This window comes from Symphodus melops, assembly GCF_947650265.1.
Source record: "Symphodus melops genome assembly, chromosome: 5".
NCBI lineage: Eukaryota > Metazoa > Chordata > Actinopteri > Labriformes > Labridae > Symphodus > Symphodus melops.
In genome coordinates, this window is record NC_136695.1 from 5847082 (window position 1) to 5866746 (window position 19665).

General features: G+C 41.1%; 2 protein-coding genes across 2 annotated transcripts; both read right to left on the reverse strand.

Moving 5' to 3' along the window:
* Positions 1-1038: 1038 nt before the first annotated feature.
* LOC306824146 (histone H4-like) lies at positions 1039-1667 on the reverse strand. Its single transcript, XM_079344158.1, has one exon. The coding sequence runs from the start codon at positions 1506-1508 to the stop codon at positions 1197-1199; it is 312 nt and encodes a 103-aa protein (XP_079200284.1). The 5' UTR covers positions 1509-1667; the 3' UTR covers positions 1039-1196.
* A 2273-nt stretch (positions 1668-3940) lies between these two features.
* Positions 3941-9304, reverse strand: LOC306823307 (histone H2A-like; the record flags this gene model as incomplete). The annotated part of the gene is made up of 2 exons (XM_079342764.1): positions 3941-4342; positions 9273-9304. The coding sequence occupies 2 exons, from the start codon at positions 9302-9304 to the stop codon at positions 3982-3984; spliced, it is 393 nt and encodes a 130-aa protein (XP_079198890.1). The 3' UTR covers positions 3941-3981.
* Between the last annotated feature and the right edge of the window lie 10361 nt (positions 9305-19665).

The following is a 19665-nucleotide window of genomic DNA, read 5'->3' on the forward strand; positions in this document are numbered from 1 at the left end:
CGAAATCCTTTCCCCTGAACTCTCTCAGTAGTTATTCCAGACGTTGCCATCCAAATATAGTAGGCCATGCCGACTCACAAATGAAGCCAACAAATGCCTGAGGTTACCTTGGGCCGTTAACTGTACAGCCCATCAAGACAGCAACATGTCAACATGCAAGATAGTGGAGGAAAGAGACAGCAGTGAAACCCCTCAGAGGGAAAAAGACCAGAGTTTTGACCGACACATACTCAATATTAAAATGGTGTAAACAGAAGACTGGCAATTCCCAAATGATCTTCTCATTTCGAGCCTCGAGAAAGTTGAGACAAATATTCCACTATTACTATTGATAGCCTATATTTACTGTGTAATAACCAATGTAAGTTGACGGTGTAGGCCTAAAAAAGGACTCGAATACATATTTAAACCTACCTTGTTATTTGTATTGTTCTATCTTTTTGTTGTTGGTTCACATGCATGCCTTTAGCATTGTACCTTCTTTACTTTGAGCTGTTCCTCAAAAGTGAATGCAGCACTACTTTTACATGCTTCAGTCCTACTTGTTTGACATGTGGCCTAATACCTCATGGACGTAAGTAAAGCCTCATTTGTGTTAACATGAGGTTCATGAAGATTGCAATGATGTTGTTCATGTATCATGAACATCATGATTTTTAATAAGCCTCTTGAATGTATTTATTGTGTCAAACGTGAAAAGTATTTGTGATCTTGATTTATGTCCACAGTAGAAGTGAGTTTTGATGGTCGTGTTTTTGTTTTTGAGGATGTTCTTTATTATTCCGATCCCTCGTCGATTTGGAGCGGTTCTACTGCAGGAGACAACATGTGACGATTTGATACATGTTAACTGCGAGGAGGCTGAAGTACAGGACTCATTTGTATCATGTAGTTTTCGATAGATATAAGGTCTTGCATCCGGTGCTCTTTGGTTTTTACACTCGAGTCAAAGCCTTTAATTATTGAGGTTGATGTTTGTAACACTATTCCCGCCCTTCACGAGACTGTTCTTTCCTTCCGTTGTTATTGCAACATTGTAAGTGCTGTGTTCGTTAAAAAGCACAAATACAAGCAGTTTACACGGCGTATTACTGGCTTATGATAGAGATATAGACATTGAGAAATGACTCTTCAGATTGAGTGTGTGGCTCTTAAAAGAGCCTTTGGGTTTGAGTATGAGCGGGTCAGGATCAGGTTTAACCTCCGAAGCCGTACAGAGTGCGTCCCTGTCTCTTCAGGGCGTACACCACATCCATGGCAGTCACGGTCTTCCTCTTGGCATGCTCGGTGTAAGTGACGGCATCACGGATCACGTTCTCCAGGAACACCTTCAACACACCGCGGATCTCCTCGTAGATCAGACCGGAGATACGCTTCACACCACCACGGCGAGCAAGACGGCGGATGGCGGGCTTGGTGATTCCCTGGATGTTATCACGGAGGACTTTACGGTGACGCTTGGCGCCTCCTTTGCCGAGTCCTTTACCTCCCTTTCCTCTTCCAGACATTTTAGTAGATCAGACGATGAGGGCTGAATACTTCCTGCTCCGGAATCACGGTTCTTTAAGTCTTGTCTGAGAACCTCGTAGAACACAGAGCTCTGCTTTTCTTCTTCTTGGGTCACGTCTTTTAAAAACACAATCCTTTGAAGCATTAGCGCCCCCCTCTGAACAGCACTGTGAATCTGGGACATCCTGTTGGACTGACTGAGCTCCACGATGAGCAGGAGTTGCAGCAAACCTTCAACATATTGGGGTGAAATCATGAACACCGATATGAATTAAGCTCATTACTGTTTTACACCATTTCTAAGCAAATGACACAACACGCTCCAGTTCAGCACCTCGGACAGCGAAGGTCAAGAAAAACATCACGGAGAGGAGGACAGGAAGCTTTAACAGCTTCATTGTTGTACTTGTACTCCCTTTTTTTGCAGGTTTTTACTTTATCTGTAGTCAAATTTCACCTCTCATTTTGTGCATTTAGTAACATTTAAACATTGACTCATGTTGGACTGACCGAGCTCCACACTGACCGCAGGAGTTGCAGAAAATATCCAACATATTAGAGTATAATCATTATACAGCGATATAAAGGGAGATTATCACTGCTTTAATTCTATTTTTTTCAAGAAAATGACACAACATGCTCCAGTTCAGCACCTGGGACAGCGAAGGTCAAGACAAATATCAAGGAGAGGAGGACAGGAAGCTTTAACAGACTCTTTAAAACATATGATGACTGCATGTAAATACAACTGGCCGGAGTGATGGAGTTTTTTTCAGAGATTATTATTCTACTTTTAATCATTCTATTTTCAAATGATCCTATTCTAGTTCAATCAATCAATCTTTATTTGTATAGCGGCAATTCATAACAGGTGTTATCTCGAGACACTTTACAAAAAGCAGGTAAAGGACCTTACTGTTTGTCTGTTAACATTAACAAAAGAGCACGAAACAAGACCATGCTCATTGTTATGTTTACAAAAAGCAGGTAAAAGACCTTACTTATGGCTATATTACAAGAGCCCAGCTTAATCCGTCATAGCGTGGCAAGAAGAAATTTCCTTTTAACAGGGAGAAATCTTCAACAGACCCGGGCTCACGACGGAACAGCCATCTGCTAAACTGTGCCGGGCTTGAAATGGGATGGGGGAGATGGGACAAGATGCAGACAGAAGAGTAGGATAGATGCAGAAAGAAGAGTAGGATAGGTACTATAGTAGGATAGTTGATGCTTTAAGGTCACAACTACAATCATTATTCTAAAATAGACAATTCTTCTGACTTTACTCAGAAATAATAGAGGTTGTTGAGTTCAGTTCAGATATGGACTGTTAAGATGTTTCACCACTGAATTATCTCCCATGTTTTCAAGTGGAACATCTAAAAGAGGCAGAGACGTGTGGTGATAATAATGGGATGTGGGTGTATTCAGCAGAACTTGTGGCTATACATAGATCGTCATCAAGGAAAGTTTTAGAGAATGAGTGTACTTCCTTATACAGCATCATTCGTATGAGGAGATTTCATAAATCATCAGTAAAGTAATAACCAACACTTGTGAGTGTGTGCGCGCGGTTCGTTCCATTTGTCAAAGCTCACGTCTTCCTTACACAATCCTTGAAGTTACTTGAGTTATGTTTGTTTATTTGTTGTCTGTGTACCGACCTGGACTGTATTAAACTCTGCCCTTTCTGGAGTCTTGCTGTTGAGTCTGCATTTGTGAGTCCCCGCTGTATCTGGCCTTGATGCTTCCATTGAGGCCAAGGAAGTGTACTGTGCTTGAAGTTTGCCTTCATTAAAGCTCACCAGTTACGTGATAAGCAACATTTGTGAATGAGCGATTAATTGACACGTCACACAGTTGCAGATGAGGGCGGATGTGTCTCCGTTGTGCAGCAGATGAACCTGTACTTTTCGTTGCGTGCGTGAAGCTGAACAGCTTCGCATAGAGCTACTGATATCAGAACACCAACTAAAATGAATTATCTAGCAACGTCTGTGATTTTGTTATGCTGAGCCCACCTATCATCGTGTATCTTATCACAAACTATAACTATGCCCATTTGATTTTCATCAGAGTCAAGATTCATTTCAAGATTTTTATTTGTCACGTGCTCATACAGATGTGCAGTGAAATGGAAGGACTTTTCCGCAGGCCACGCAATAACAATAAACACAGTTTCACAATAATAGAATATAGCTAAAGAAATAAAAGTTGTTTCACAAAAATATTAAGTATAGCATAGAATACTGTAAACAGTTTAAAGTGTCAGTGTGTAAAAGTGACCGGGGGCCAGTCAAAAATAAGTGATGTTCAAGATTTACAAAAAGATTGTTGAAAATACAAAAATTAAAATTGTATAAAAATCATCAGAATAAATCAGATGAATTCATTCGGGTAAATTGCTCTCTTGATTGAGTGTGGGTGGCTCTTAAAAGAGCCGTTGTGTTTGTGAGTGTACGCCGTGCGTCTCTACTTCTTGGCGGCCTTCTCGGTCTTCTTGGGCAGCAGGACAGCCTGGATGTTGGGCAGCACGCCACCCTGAGCGATGGTCACTCCTCCGAGCAGCTTGTTGAGCTCCTCGTCGTTGCGGACAGCCAGCTGCAAGTGACGGGGGATGATACGGGTCTTCTTGTTGTCACGGGCAGCGTTACCGGCCAGCTCCAGGATCTCAGCGGTCAGGTACTCCAGCACAGCCGCCAGGTAGACGGGGGCACCGGCTCCAACACGCTGGGCGTAGTTTCCTTTGCGCAGCAGCCTGTGAACACGACCGACTGGGAACTGTAGCCCGGCACGGGAAGAGCGGGTCTTTGCCCAGAAACGGACAGCTAGCCTGGTTGTTGTTATCTGTCATCATTCTGTTTCTAATTTCCATCTGTTGTCTAATCCAATTGCACAACAGCATGTGAAAAGGATTGTCAAACATTGTGTTGTTTAAGAGTTCCATTTATTTTGTTGAGCACAGACAGACAGACAGACAGACAGACAGACAGACAGACAGACTTTATTGATCCCGATGAAGGTGCTGAGCTTCTAGTAGTATGTGTTGTTTATGCATGTACAGTTGTGTTTGAGGTGGGGGTAGTGCCAGAGGTGTGAGAACAGACATTAAACAGTCAATGCAGACATCAGGGGTGCAGATTAAGAAACAGATGAAATCCATAACATGCACAAACATTAAAGCAGCAAAGATTAAGGCTAAGAAATTAATTTAATACATTATTTTATGATATTACATATATCATATAGGGCAGGGAACAGAGAAACACTTCCCTTTTTTTTGAGCCCAGACTGATTGACAAAGATCGACAGACAGACAGACAGACAGACAGACATTAAAGCAGCAAAGATGAAGGTTAAGACATTAATTGAATACAATATTTGATGATATTGCATATATCATGAAGGGCAGGGAACAGAGAAACAATTTTCCAGACTTCCACTTTCAAAGTGTATTAGCAGGTTAAGCAGAGCTGGACTTGTAGTTTTTAAGCAGTGCTGTTACTAAGTGTTGTTTTGGTTTGAGTCATGTGTTGTATGTGACTATAGCACAAGTCTACTCAGCCATTGACATGAGCCGATTGCGTGTATTGTGACAATGACAGTAGCAAATAAAAGTGGGTGATTCCCAGTTATAGTGGCAAGGCGGGGTTAAGTGTGTTGCCAAAGCACACGCGGACATGTGGCCGCTCAGGTGGGAGTCGATCTCACAACCTAGTGGTTATAAGACGAAAACTCTAACCACTCGACTACGGCCACGCAAACGTTCCAGAGAATTTCTGTGGTTTTGAGGTATTTACCCGAAATACAGTGAATGGAGAGCAGTAGTGAAGATGGAATCCTAGCTGGCACAAAAGCGCGTTAGCAAATGAAAATGACTTTAAACTGTGAACAGATGTAAATTCACTGAAAACAAGTGGTTTTACGTTTCTATGGAAACGGACAGCTAGCCTGGTTGTTGTTATCTGTCATCAATCTGTTGCTAATTTCCATCTGTTGTCTAATCCAATTGCACAACAGCATGTGAAAAGGATTGTCAAACAGTGTTAGATAGATAGATAGATAGATAGATACTTTATTGATCCCGAGGGAAATTCAAGGCATCCAGTAGCAGTATACAGACAGGCAGGACACAAGACATTAGTTACAATACACACCCGCTGTCCCCCCTCCCCTCTGTATACAAAATCCCCCAAACAGATTTAGCAGCCCCTATGTGACTAAGAATAAATATAATTATATGTTAAACCTGTGCAGTTAGCATTAGCAGTTAGACTTAAAACTAATATAGCATAATGTACATAACCTGTGAGGAGAGAAAAACATGTGTTGGTTAAAAGAGACCTGTAAACAGTTAAAGAGCCTTAGGAACAAAGTGCTGACCTTCTAGAAACTAGTTACATGTGCATGTACAGAGGTGTTGGAGGTAGTGCCAGAGGTGTGAGTACAGTCGTTAAACAGTCGTTAAACAGTCAATGCAGGAATGTAAATTGGCTCACCCACTTAAAGGAGCAGTGATTTGCATTAAGTGTCCTAGACAATATGGTGAAACCAGGAGTGGTTAGGGTAATTATCGTTAAGTACCCAACTATTGGGGGGCAGATTAGCATTCAGTGTTGGAGACAATAGAGTGAAACTTGACCTGATTAGGGTGATCATGTCAACCCTTACAGATGTAGCATAACACAACAGTAGGATGAAACCAGACATGATTAGGGTGATTATCGTTAAAGTGACCAGTGCTCAGTAAAGTGACTATCAATATGCATTACAGTGTCCAACTGGGGGCTGACTCTGAGGTCAGCAGTGCAGGTGAGGAGTGAGAAAAAGTGAAAAAAGATTCCAGGGATCACCGTGTGCTTCTTCCCTGCCGTGACAGTGAAGTGTTATACAGTCTTATTGCCAGGGGGACGAAAGAGTTCTTGAGTCTGTCCGTGGAGCACGACTGTGACAGCAGTCTTTCGCTGAACATGCTCCTCTGCCCGGTGAAGGTGCTGTGCAGAGGGTGGTGTGTGTTGTCCATGATGGAGAGCATTTTGTCCAGAGACCTCCTCTCTACCACTGACACCAGAGAGTCCAGCTTTGTACCCACCACAGAGCCGGCCCTCCTCACCAGTCTGTCCAGGCGTGCTGCGTCCCTCTTCTTGCAGCTTCCTCCCCAGCACACCACGGCGTAGAAGAGGACGCTGGACACCACAGACTGGTAGAACATCTGCAGCAGCTTTTTGCAGATGTTGAAGGACCCCAGCCTTCTCAGGAAGTACAGACGGCTCTGTCCCTTCCTGCAGGTAGTGTCCATGTTAGGCGACCAGTCCAGCTTGTCATCCAGCTGCAGCCCCAGGTACCCGTAGGTCCTGACCACCTCCACGTCGACCCCGCCGATGGAAACAGGTTCAAGATGTGGTTTCTTCCTTCGGAAGTCCACCACCATCTCCTTGGTCTTGGAGGTGTTTAGCTGCAGATGGTTGGCACTGCACCACGTCACAAAGTCCTCGATCAGGCTCCTGTACTCCTCCTCCTGTCCATCCCTGACACAAGCAACTATCGCAGTGTCGTCCGAGTATTTCTGCATGTGGCAGAGCTCAGAGTTATACTGGAAGTCCGAGGTGTACAGGGTGAACAGGACGGGGGAGAGCACGGTCCCCTGTGGTGCTCCGGTGCTGCTGACCACAGTGTCAGATGTGCAGTCCTTCAGTCTGACGTACTGTGGTCTCTCTGTGTTGCTTCCTAAGTGGACAGTTTGATTTCACAGAAGTGTGATTGACTTGGAATTACATTGTGTTGTTTGAGAGTTCCCTTTATTTTGTTGAGCACAGACAGACAGACAGACAGACAGACAGACAGACAGACTTTATTGATCCCGATGAAGGTGCTGAGCTTCTAGTAGTATCTGTTGTTTATGCATGTACAGTTGTGTTTGAGGTGGGGGTAGTGCCAGAGGTGTGAGAACAGACATTAAACAGTCAATGCAGACATCAGGGGTGCAGATTAAAAAACAGATGAAATCCATAACATGCACAAACATTAAAGCAGCAAAGATTAAGGCTAAGAAATTAATTTAATACATTATTTTATGATATTACATATATCACATAGGGCAGGGAACAGAGAAAGACTTCCCTTTTTTTTTTGAGCCCAGACTGATTGACAAAGATCAACAGACAGACAGACAGACACTTACATTACATTACATTAAAGCAGCAAAGATGAAGGCTAAGAAATTAATTTAATACATTATTTTATGATATTACATATATCATATAGGGCAGGGAACAGAGAAACACTTCCCTTTTTTTTGAGCCCAGACTGATTGACAAAGATCGACAGACAGACAGACAGACAGACAGACAGACAGACACTTACATTACATTACATTACATTACATTAAAGCAGCAAAGATGAAGGCTAAGAAATTAATATATATAATATAAGTTTAAGTCCAATGCTAATGCTAACTGCACAGGTTCAACCTGTAATTATGTTTACTCTTAGTCACATAGGGGGCTGCTAAATCTTGCTTGGGGGATTATTGTATACAGAGGGGAGGGGGGACAGCGGGTGTGTATTGTAACTAATGTCTTGTGTGTTGTCTGTCTGTATACTGCTACTGAATGCCTTGAATTTCCCTCGGGATCAATAAAGTATCATCCATCCATCCATCCATCCATCTAGGTGTCCTATCTTTAAATAAAATAAAAGGAGTATCTGTGGTACTTCTAATAAACACAGGAAGACTTTCTTTGCAAACCAACAGGTGGTGCCAAGGCCCAGCGAAGGGCAATCTGTAGAGATCTCTTACTTAAAGACGACAACAAAGTGTTGGGTTATTAACACAAAGGTTTTTGAAGTAACAGAAGCCGTTTAGCTGTCGACGTCCTTGTTTGAGCACAGTTGCGTTCACACAGTGCGTTGAACTGTGAAATGTTAGGATGGCTTAGGCACTGAAATGATAAAAATCCAAGTGTTAATTAAATTAGACACTTTTAAACGTCTTATCACTCTCACAACACGACGCATTCTTGACTTGTTTACACAACAGACATTTTATTTGTATGTTCTTTCAAAGTCAGAAGTCTAATATATATTTTTGGGGCTCTGGTACACTGTGCACGGAGGCTATAATCCTGCAAACAGCAGCTCCTTTCCATACCCTTCCCCACTGTTGGCTATATTTTGAAGACCCAATTTAACATTTTATATGCAACAATAAAATAACAAGCCAGTATTTGAGAACATTTACACTAAAATATTCATGTCAAAAAGATCCCTTTCTCTCAAATGACAGTTTCCTTTATAATTTCTTTTCGTATCAAAGTCTTTGTTAATCAAAACAAGCAGGGAATAGCCAGTGATGTGTTTGGCTGTTACATCAGGCTGAGTCGGTGACGTCAGTGAACAGTTGCTCATTGGCAAAATGGTGATAACGAACTTAAAAAAGGACATTCAAAAAAATTTGACATAAACTGCTTTGAAAAAAGAAAAAAAAACCCATTGAACTCTCTTTACTGAAAATAAAACAGGATGCCTTTGTTGGTCATCAGAAGTAAATATTATATGTATAAAAACACTAAGAAGGACTTATTGATTGTTTGGAAGAGGGATACAAGCCAGTTTAATTTTGAACACAGCTCCACTATCATTAGCCTAGCTCTGTACTTTCATATTGAATAGGATTCTTTATATTCTTTAAATAGTCCATAATATTTGTATTTAATACATTTCTAATACACCTCTGTGATAAAAGCATTAAAGACAAGACTTACAGGGTAGTAAATGTCCCCACATTTGGTCTCATATTGGTACACAACCAGGACAGATAAGGTTTACCACCTTGTCAACACAACTATATAAATGTTTCTCAAAGAAGCTCTGAGCTATGTGCAATTAAAAATGATGTTAATAGCTTTTTTACTACCATGCTTTATTTGAAATAAAAATTGAATTGAAATGGACTTGATTTTGTATAGACATTTCAGGAATCCAGCACATTTCAAGTCAATTCAAAAAACTTTATTTGTCCCCAGGGGGCAATTCAAGGGCACACAGAGCAGCAAATAACAACAGTGCAACTAATTTAATGTTTCCATAGTGATTGTTGTCATGGTTAACATTATTAAACAACAAAACAAAAAAAATACAGCTGAACATTCTATCCTTTGATGACAACAAATAAATAAATAAATAAATAAAAATCTCAGGAATCCAAGCACATCAAAGCACATTCTATCCTTTGATGACATCACATTCTAGCATCTACATACACAACAATGATGTCATAATACACGCTTATCTACAGCTGGAAACACAGGCACAAGAACAGAGCACACACAACAGAAGAACAAGGCAAGAAGGCGCGTCCCTTTTGTTTCAGAGATTTGAAAATGTCTGACGTCCACTTTCAGATTAGGAGAGCTACCTCTCTACAGGAGGTTAAACCTGCCCATAGGCAGGTTATGCCATGCTTGAAACAGCAGACTGCTACAATCACAGGTGCTTCACAGCTGACTTGTAGAAGCGACAATATGTCAAGAAGCCTTGTAGGTGAAATTCTCTGCAAACACCCACTTAAAGGAACAAAAAAAGATAGAATAAATAACATGCACAAGCATATCCAGAACCCTGCAGCAGACAAACAAGTGCAGTCAGTAATGGTACTTATCTCTGCGCTTGAGCTTGAGAAGCTAAAAAAAAAAGGGCCCAAGAAGACCGTAAGGCTCATGAAGCACAATCAAACTTTAGCGGCAGAGGTGGAACGTCTCAAAGAAGAGCTCCAAAAGCTCGAAGAGAAACATGACGAAGCACAGCTGATGAGAGACATAGAGGTGGGAGACTTGGAGCGTCGGCTGTCAGGGACGAGTGATTTCGAATATAAGCGTTATAAAAAGGTCCAGGAGTTGGAGGAAGATTTAAAGAACCAAAGGAATAGTTACCTTCAACTGGAACAGCAAGTGAAGAATCAAAAGAAAAAAATTGGCAAATTGAGGGGGTCACTGTCCCGAACAAAGTCACAGATGAAGAATCAGCAGCTGCTATGGGAGGAGGAGAGGTCCAACCTCCTCCAGTCCCTCAGCAGTGCCAAAGAAACGGTGCAGAACAGAGACCCAGCTATAGGAGCAAATCAAGGTGATGTACACCACATTCAAAAGCAAGACGACCATATCTTAGAAGCCAAATCAGCACAGGCTGATCTCATTGATGGCAAGCCGACTTTATTGATCACAAAAAAGCAGACCAAACAGCAACAGGCGGTCAATAAGACTGTGGAAGCTCCGTTGGTGAAGGAAAAGCAAACCCCTGCCGAGGCTTGTGATAAGACAACGGCTCAGTCCGAGCCCATAATGACTTTTGTTTCTGAGCTTGAGCCTGAGCAGCTCGGAGACAAAAGAGCTGAGGAGGTCAAAAGGCACAAGAAGCACAATAAGGCTTCAGCGACAGAGGTGAAACGCCTCAAAGAAAAACGCAAAAGTAACGGTGAGCAGCATGAGGAAGAGAAGAAGACGAGGAACATAAAGGTCACAGACTTGGAGCCTCAGCTGTTGGAGAAGAAAGCTTTTAAATCTGAGTCTCCAACAAAGGTTCAGATGTTGGAACAAGATGGAGGTTACCAGAGTCAACCTGAACTGCGAGTGCAGCTAAGGCAGCAAAAAGAAGACAATGACAAACTGAAGGCATCACTGTCCAGCACAATGGCAGAGATGGAGAATCAGCAGCTGGAGTGGGAAGAGGAGAGGTCTGTCTTCCTCTATTCCATCAAAAGTCTCCATCAAACTATCCAGAGGAAAAACGAAACTCTGGACAAGAGGAGAAACAAGCTTGCTAAGCTGAAGGAGAAGATCTCCCAGCTGGAGGATAGACCAACAAAGGATAGACCAACAAAGGATAGACCAAAAAAGAAATCTCTGTGGACAAGAGTCATCGACTTTAAAGACATGATCTTTAGATATATAGGATACTCTAAAAACTAACCCAAGGTATTAGTCTGACTATTTTTGGGCACTTATAAGCTTCTGCTTCGGCCCACTCCTTTTGAGCAGAATTACAACTGCTCAAATAAAATAAACAATAATAATATAATAACAATATATATAACAAATAAAAAAAATAAATAAATAAATAAATCCTCATCGGCCCCAAATCCACCAACAACTTCTCCCTCACCATCGATGGCTCTACTGTGCTCCCTTCTCCCCACATCTGTAACCTCGGTGTCGTCTTCCACCCAACCCTCTCAGCTGTCAGGGACGAGTGACTTCGAATATAAGCTTTTTAAAATGTTCCAGGAGTTGGAGGAAGATTTAAAGAACCAAAGGGATAGTTACCTTCAACTGGAAGAGCAAGTGAAAAATCAAAAGAAAAATGTTTGTATACTAAATTAATATTCGAAGTACATATTTTAAAAGCCACACTAATTGGTTGAACAAAAAGTATGTTGGAAGAAATGGTAGGTTATGTACATTTATGCTATATAAGTTTAAGTCCAATGCTAATGCTAACTGCACAGGTTCAACCTGTAATTATGTTTACTCTTAGTCACATAGGGGGCTGCTAAATCTTGCTTGGGGGATTATTGTATACAGAGGGGAGGGGGGACAGCGGGTGTGTATTGTAACTAATGTCTTGTGTGTTGTCTGTCTGTATACTGCTACTGAATGCCTTGAATTTCCCTCGGGATCAATAAAGTATCATCCATCCATCCATCTAGGTGTCCTATCTTTAAATAAAATAAAAGGAGTATCTGTGGTACTTCTAATAAACACAGGAAGACTTTCTTTGCAAACCAACAGGTGGTGCCAAGGCCCAGTGTGATGGACACAGCCACACATTAAAACGGTTGTATGCCACACAACATTGCACCCACGTTAGTTGCAAACATTTTGAATAAACGACACAGGTTATTTCTTTTAGCTGAGCATGTTTATTAAAGCCTTTGATTTAAGTACACACATTCAACTTATTTAGTCACTGTTTGTTTATAAAGTAAAGTGGTTGTAATTTATTTCTCTTTTCCTTTTGAGTTACCTGGCTGGTGTGCTCGCCTTCCTGGTTGAGCAAAGGATGAGGCTGAGGGTGGAGCTTGACTTTATGGAGGAGGACCATACCAAGTGCTCAAATATCAGGAGGGGGGATCAGGGTCCCTTGGGGTTAATTTTAAGTTATTTTGTTTGCCGTCCTCCCCTGTGTGTTGGTTTTGGTTCTGGTCAGCAGCTTTAAATATCCCCCTCAGTTCTCATTTTGTCAGGTCTGCTAGTTGAGTTCACACACTGTTTAGTTAGCACAAGCTTTCAGTAGAGTTATGTTATTTTGACCTCTTTTAACAAATCATTGACTTATACACCCTGACGGTGTTTGTTCAGGTGTTAAGTAATATTTTTAAATAAAGAAACTTTGTTTTTTGAACTTTTAACCTGTGTTCGCTTATCTTGACTGCTTGGTCCATGACATTTGGTGGCAGTGGTGGGATCATCCAGTTAAAAAGAACACAGGTTGTTTTTTTTTGTTTTTGTTTTTGTTTATTTTTTTTCTCGTCTCAGGACATGCAGCGAGGAGGAAAAGGGACAAAGGGTGCTCGAGGAGAGGTTCAAAACCGTCTGACACCTGAGGTACAACACAATGGTGAGGAGGAAAATGCAGCTTCTGGAGGGGTGGACAGCACGGAGGACCTAGGTAAGGAGCCAACGATATCAGACCTGGTTTCCCTTCTTCGGTGTCAAATGGGGCAGCAGGAGGCAAGGGAGGCAAGGCAAAGAGAGGAAAATACCCGGCAGGAACACCGCCTGAGGGCACTCCAACACCAGTTTCAGCTCCTACAGGTGGAAGTGCAGGCCCGCACTTCCCCTGAGCCTCTGGCAACTGAGCCACAACCACCAGACAATGAAACTCAAGGGAGTAACATGCCCTACCCAACTGCTGCCAGCAGTGAAACTCTCAATCAATCCTACGTCTCAGGTCAGTCTCGTTTTCATGAGCCAAGATTGGAGAAACTAACGGACGATGACGATGTTGAACATTTTTTAATAACTTTTGAACGAATTGCACAGGCTTGTAGATGGCAGAAAAATGACTGGGTTTTTCATCTTATACCACTACTAACCGGTAAAGCTAGGGCTGCATATGTACACATGGATATTGATGATTCTCTTGATTATGACAGTGTTAAAACAGCGATTCTCCACAAATATGATATAAATCCTGAGACGTACAGGCAGAGATTCCGCTCCCTTGATGTAAACCCAGATGAAAATCCAAAAGAGCTGTATGCACGTTTGAAGGAGCTGTATGGGAAGTGGATTTGCCCAAAAGAAAAAACGGTCCAGGAAATAGGTGAAACCTTAATCATGGAACAATTTTTGAGAATGCTTTCCCCTGAGTTGCAGGTGTGGATAAAGGAGCACAACCCGGGTTGGGCAGGGAACAGAGAAAGACTTCCCTTTTTTTTGAGCCCAGACTGATTGACAAAGATCGACAGACAGACAGACAGACAGACAGACACTTACATTACATTACATTAAAGCAGCAAAGATGAAGGCTAAGAAATTAATTTAATACATTATTTTATGATATTACATATATCATATAGGGCAGGGAACAGAGAAACACTTCCCTTTTTTTTGAGCCCAGACTGATTGACAAAGATCGACAGACAGACAGACAGACAGACACACAGACAGACAGACACTTACATTACATTACATTAAAGCAGCAAAGATGAAGGCTAAGAAATTAATTTAATACATTATTTTATGATATTACATATATCACATAGGGCAGGGAACAGAGAAACACTTCCCTTTTTTTTTGAGCCCAGACTGATTGACAAAGATCAACAGACAGACAGACAGACACTTACATTACATTACATTACATTAAAGCAGCAAAGATGAAGGCTAAGAAATTAATTTAATACATTGTTTTATGATATTACATATATCATATAGGGCAGGGAACAGAGAAACACTTCCCTTTTTTTTTGAGCCCAGACTGATTGACAAAGATCAACAGACAGACAGACAGACACTTACATTACATTACATTACATTAAAGCAGCAAAGATGAAGGCTAAGAAATTAATTTAATACATTGTTTTATGATATTACATATATCATATAGGGCAGGGAACAGAGAAACACTTCCCTTTTTTTTTGAGCCCAGACTGATTGACAAAGATCGACAGACAGACAGACAGACAGACAGACAGACATTAAAGCAGCAAAGATGAAGGTTAAGACATTAATTGAATACAATATTTGATGATATTGCATATATCATGAAGGGCAGGGACCAGAGAAACAATTTTCCAGACTTCCACTTTCAAAGTGTATTAGCAGGTTAAGCAGAGCTGGACTTGTAGTTTTTAAGCAGTGCTGTTACTAAGTGTTGTTTTGGTTTGAGTCATGTGTTGTATGTGACTATAGCACAAGTCTACTCAGCCATTGACATGAGCCGATTGCGTGTATTGTGACAATGACAGTAGCAAATAAAAGTGGGTGATTCCCAGTTATAGTGGCAAGGCGGGGTTAAGTGTGTTGCCAAAGGACACGCGGACATGTGGCCGCTCAGGTGGGAGTCGATCTCACAACCTAGTGGTTATAAGACGAAAACTATAACCACTCGACTACGGCCACGCAAACGTTTCAGAGAATTTCTGTGGTTTTGAGGTATTTACCCCAAATACAGTGAATGGAGAGCAGTAGTGAAGATGAAATCCAAGCTGGCACAAAAGCGCGTTAGCAAATGAAAATGACTTTAAACTGTGAACAGATGTAAATTCACTGAAAACAAGTGGTTTTACGTTTCTATGGAAACGGACAGCTAGCCTGGTTGTTGTTATCTGTCATCAATCTGTTGCTAATTTCCATCTGTTGTCTAATCCAATTGCACAACAGCATGTGAAAAGGATTGTCAAACAGTGTTGCTTCCTAAGTGGACAGTTTGATTTCACAGAAGTGTGATTGACTTGGAATTACATTGTGTTGTTTAAGAGTTCCCTTTATTTTGTTGAGCACAGACAGACAGACAGACAGACAGACTTTATTGATCCCGATGAAGGTGCTGAGCTTCTAGTAGTATGTGTTGTTTATGCATGTACAGTTGTGTTTGAGGTGGGGGTAGTGCCAGAGGTGTGAGAACAGACATTAAACAGTCAATGCAGACATCAGGGGTGCAGATTAAGAAACAGATGAAATCCATAACATGCACAAACATTAAAGCAGCAAAGATTAAGGCTAAGAAATTAATTTAATACATTATTTTATGATATTACATATATCATATAGGGCAGGGAACAGAGAAAGACTTCCCTTTATTTTTTTGAGCCCAGACTGATTGACAAAGATCGACAGACAGACAGACAGACAGACAGACAGACAGACACTTACATTACATTACATTAAAGCAGCAAAGATGAAGGCTAAGAAATTAATTTAATACATTATTTTATGATATTACATATATCACATAGGGCAGGTAACAGAGAAAGACTTCCCTTTTTTTTTTGAGCCCAGACTGATTGACAAAGATCAACAGACAGACAGACAGACAGACAGACACTTACATTACATTACATTACATTAAAGCAGCAAAGATGAAGGCTAAGAAATTAATATATATAATATAAGTTTAAGTCCAATGCTAATGCTAACTGCACAGGTTCAACCTGTAATTATGTTTACTCTTAGTCACATAGGGGGCTGCTAAATCTTGCTTGGGGGATTATTGTATACAGAGGGGAGGGGGGACAGCGGGTGTGTATTGTAACTAATGTCTTGTGTGTTGTCTGTCTGTATACTGCTACTGAATGCCTTGAATTTCCCTCGGGATCAATAAAGTATCATCCATCCATCCATCCATCCATCTAGGTGTCCTATCTTTAAATAAAATAAAAGGAGTATCTGTGGTACTTCTAATAAACACAGGAAGACTTTCTTTGCAAACCAACAGGTGGTGCCAAGGCCCAGCGAAGGGCAATCTGTAGAGATCTCTTACTTAAAGACGACAACAAAGTGTTGGGTTATTAACACAAAGGTTTTTGAAGTAACAGAAGCCGTTTAGCTGTCGACGTCCTTGTTTGAGCACAGTTGCGTTCACACAGTGCGTTGAACTGTGAAATGTTAGGATGGCTTAGGCACTGAAATGATAAAAATCCAAGTGTTAATTAAATTAGACACTTTTAAACGTCTTATCACTCTCACAACACGACGCATTCTTGACTTGTTTACACAACAGACATTTTATTTGTATGTTCTTTCAAAGTCAGAAGTCTAATATATATTTTTGGGGCTCTGGTACACTGTGCACGGAGGCTATAATCCTGCAAACAGCAGCTCCTTTCCATACCCTTCCCCACTGTTGGCTATATTTTGAAGACCCAATTTAACATTTTATATGCAACAATAAAATAACAAGCCAGTATTTGAGAACATTTACACTAAAATATTCATGTCAAAAAGGCCCCTTTCTCTCAAATGACAGTTTCCTTTATAATTTCTTTTCGTATCAAAGTCTTTGTTAATCAAAACAAGCAGGGAATAGCCAGTGATGTGTTTGGCTGTTACATCAGGCTGAGTCGGTGACGTCAGTGAACAGTTGCTCATTGGCAAAATGGTGATAACGAACTTAAAAAAGGACATTCAAAAAAATTTGACATAAACTGCTTTGGAAGAAAAAAAAAAAAACCCATTGAACTCTCTCTACTGAAAATAAAACAGGATGCCTTTGTTGGTCATCAGAAGTAAATATTATATGTATAAAAACACTAAGAAGGACTTATTGATTGTTTGGAAGAGGGATACAAGCCAGTTTAATTTTGAACACAGCTCCACTATCATTAGCCTAGCTCTGTACTTTCATATTGAATAGGATTCTTTATATTCTTTAAATAGTCCATAATATTTGTATTTAATACATTTCTAATACACCTCTGTGATAAAAGCATTAAAGACAAGACTTACAGGGTAGTAAATGTCCCCACATTTGGTCTCATATTGGTACACAACCAGGACAGATAAGGTTTACCACCTTGTCAACACAACTATATAAATGTTTCTCAAAGAAGCTCTGAGCTATGTGCAATTAAAAATGATGTTAATAGCTTTTTTACTACCATGCTTTATTTGAAATAAAAATTGAATTGAAATGGACTTGATTTTGTATAGACATTTCAGGAATCCAGCACATTTCAAGTCAATTCAAAAAACTTTATTTGTCCCCAGGAGGCAATTCAAGGGCACACAGAGCAGCAAATAACAACAGTGCAACTAATTTAATGTTTCCATAGTGATTGTTGTCATGGTTAACATTATTAAACAACAAAACAAAAAAAATACAGCTGAACATTCTATCCTTTGATGACAACAAATAAATAAATAAATAAATAAAAATCTCAGGAATCCAAGCACATCAAAGCACATTCTATCCTTTGATGACATCACATTCTAGCATCTACATACACAACAATGATGTCATAATACACGCTTATCTACAGCTGGAAACACAGGCACAAGAACAGAGCACACACAACAGAAGAACAAGGCAAGAAGGCGCGTCCCTTTTGTTTCAGAGATTTGAAAATGTCTGACGTCCACTTTCAGATTAGGAGAGCTACCTCTCTACAGGAGGTTAAACCTGCCCATAGGCAGGTTATGCCATGCTTGAAACAGCAGACTGCTACAATCACAGGTGCTTCACAGCTGACTTGTAGAAGCGACAATATGTCAAGAAGCCTTGTAGGTGAAATTCTCTGCAAACACCCACTTAAAGGAACAAAAAAAGATAGAATAAATAACATGCACAAGCATATCCAGAACCCTGCAGCAGACAAACAAGTGCAGTCAGTAATGGTACTTATCTCTGCGCTTGAGCTTGAGAAGCTAAAACAAAAAGGGCCCAAGAAGACCGTAAGGCTCATGAAGCACAATCAAACTTTAGCGGCAGAGGTGGAACGTCTCAAAGAAGAGCTCCAAAAGCTCGAAGAGAAACATGACGAAGCACAGCTGATGAGAGACATAGAGGTGGGAGACTTGGAGCGTCGGCTGTCAGGGACGAGTGATTTCGAATATAAGCGTTATAAAAAGGTCCAGGAGTTGGAGGAAGATTTAAAGAACCAAAGGAATAGTTACCTTCAACTGGAACAGCAAGTGAAGAATCAAAAGAAAAAAATTGGCAAATTGAGGGGGTCACTGTCCCGAACAAAGTCACAGATGAAGAATCAGCAGCTGCTATGGGAGGAGGAGAGGTCCAACCTCCTCCAGTCCCTCAGCAGTGCCAAAGAAACGGTGCAGAACAGAGACCCAGCTATAGGAGCAAATCAAGGTGATGTACACCACATTCAAAAGCAAGACGACCATATCTTAGAAGCCAAATCAGCACAGGCTGATCTCATTGATGGCAAGCCGACTTTATTGATCACAAAAAAGCAGACCAAACAGCAACAGGCGGTCAATAAGACTGTGGAAGCTCCGTTGGTGAAGGAAAAGCAAACCCCTGCCGAGGCTTGTGATAAGACAACGGCTCAGTCCGAGCCCATAATGACTTTTGTTTCTGAGCTTGAGCCTGAGCAGCTCGGAGACAAAAGAGCTGAGGAGGTCAAAAGGCACAAGAAGCACAATAAGGCTTCAGCGACAGAGGTGAAACGCCTCAAAGAAAAACGCAAAAGTAACGGTGAGCAGCATGAGGAAGAGAAGAAGATGAGGAACATAAAGGTCACAGACTTGGAGCCTCAGCTGTTGGAGAAGAAAGCTTTTAAATCTGAGTCTCCAACAAAGGTTCAGATGTTGGAACAAGATGGAGGTTACCAGAGTCAACCTGAACTGCGAGTGCAGCTAAGGCAGCAAAAAGAAGACAATGACAAACTGAAGGCATCACTGTCCAGCACAATGGCAGAGATGGAGAATCAGCAGCTGGAGTGGGAAGAGGAGAGGTCTGTCTTCCTCTATTCCATCAAAAGTCTCCATCAAACTATCCAGAGGAAAAACGAAACTCTGGACAAGAGGAGAAACAAGCTTGCTAAGCTGAAGGAGAAGATCTCCCAGCTGGAGGATAGACCAACAAAGGATAGACCAACAAAGGATAGACCAAAAAAGAAATCTCTGTGGACAAGAGTCATCGACTTTAAAGACATGATCTTTAGATATATAGGATACTCTAAAAACTAACCCAAGG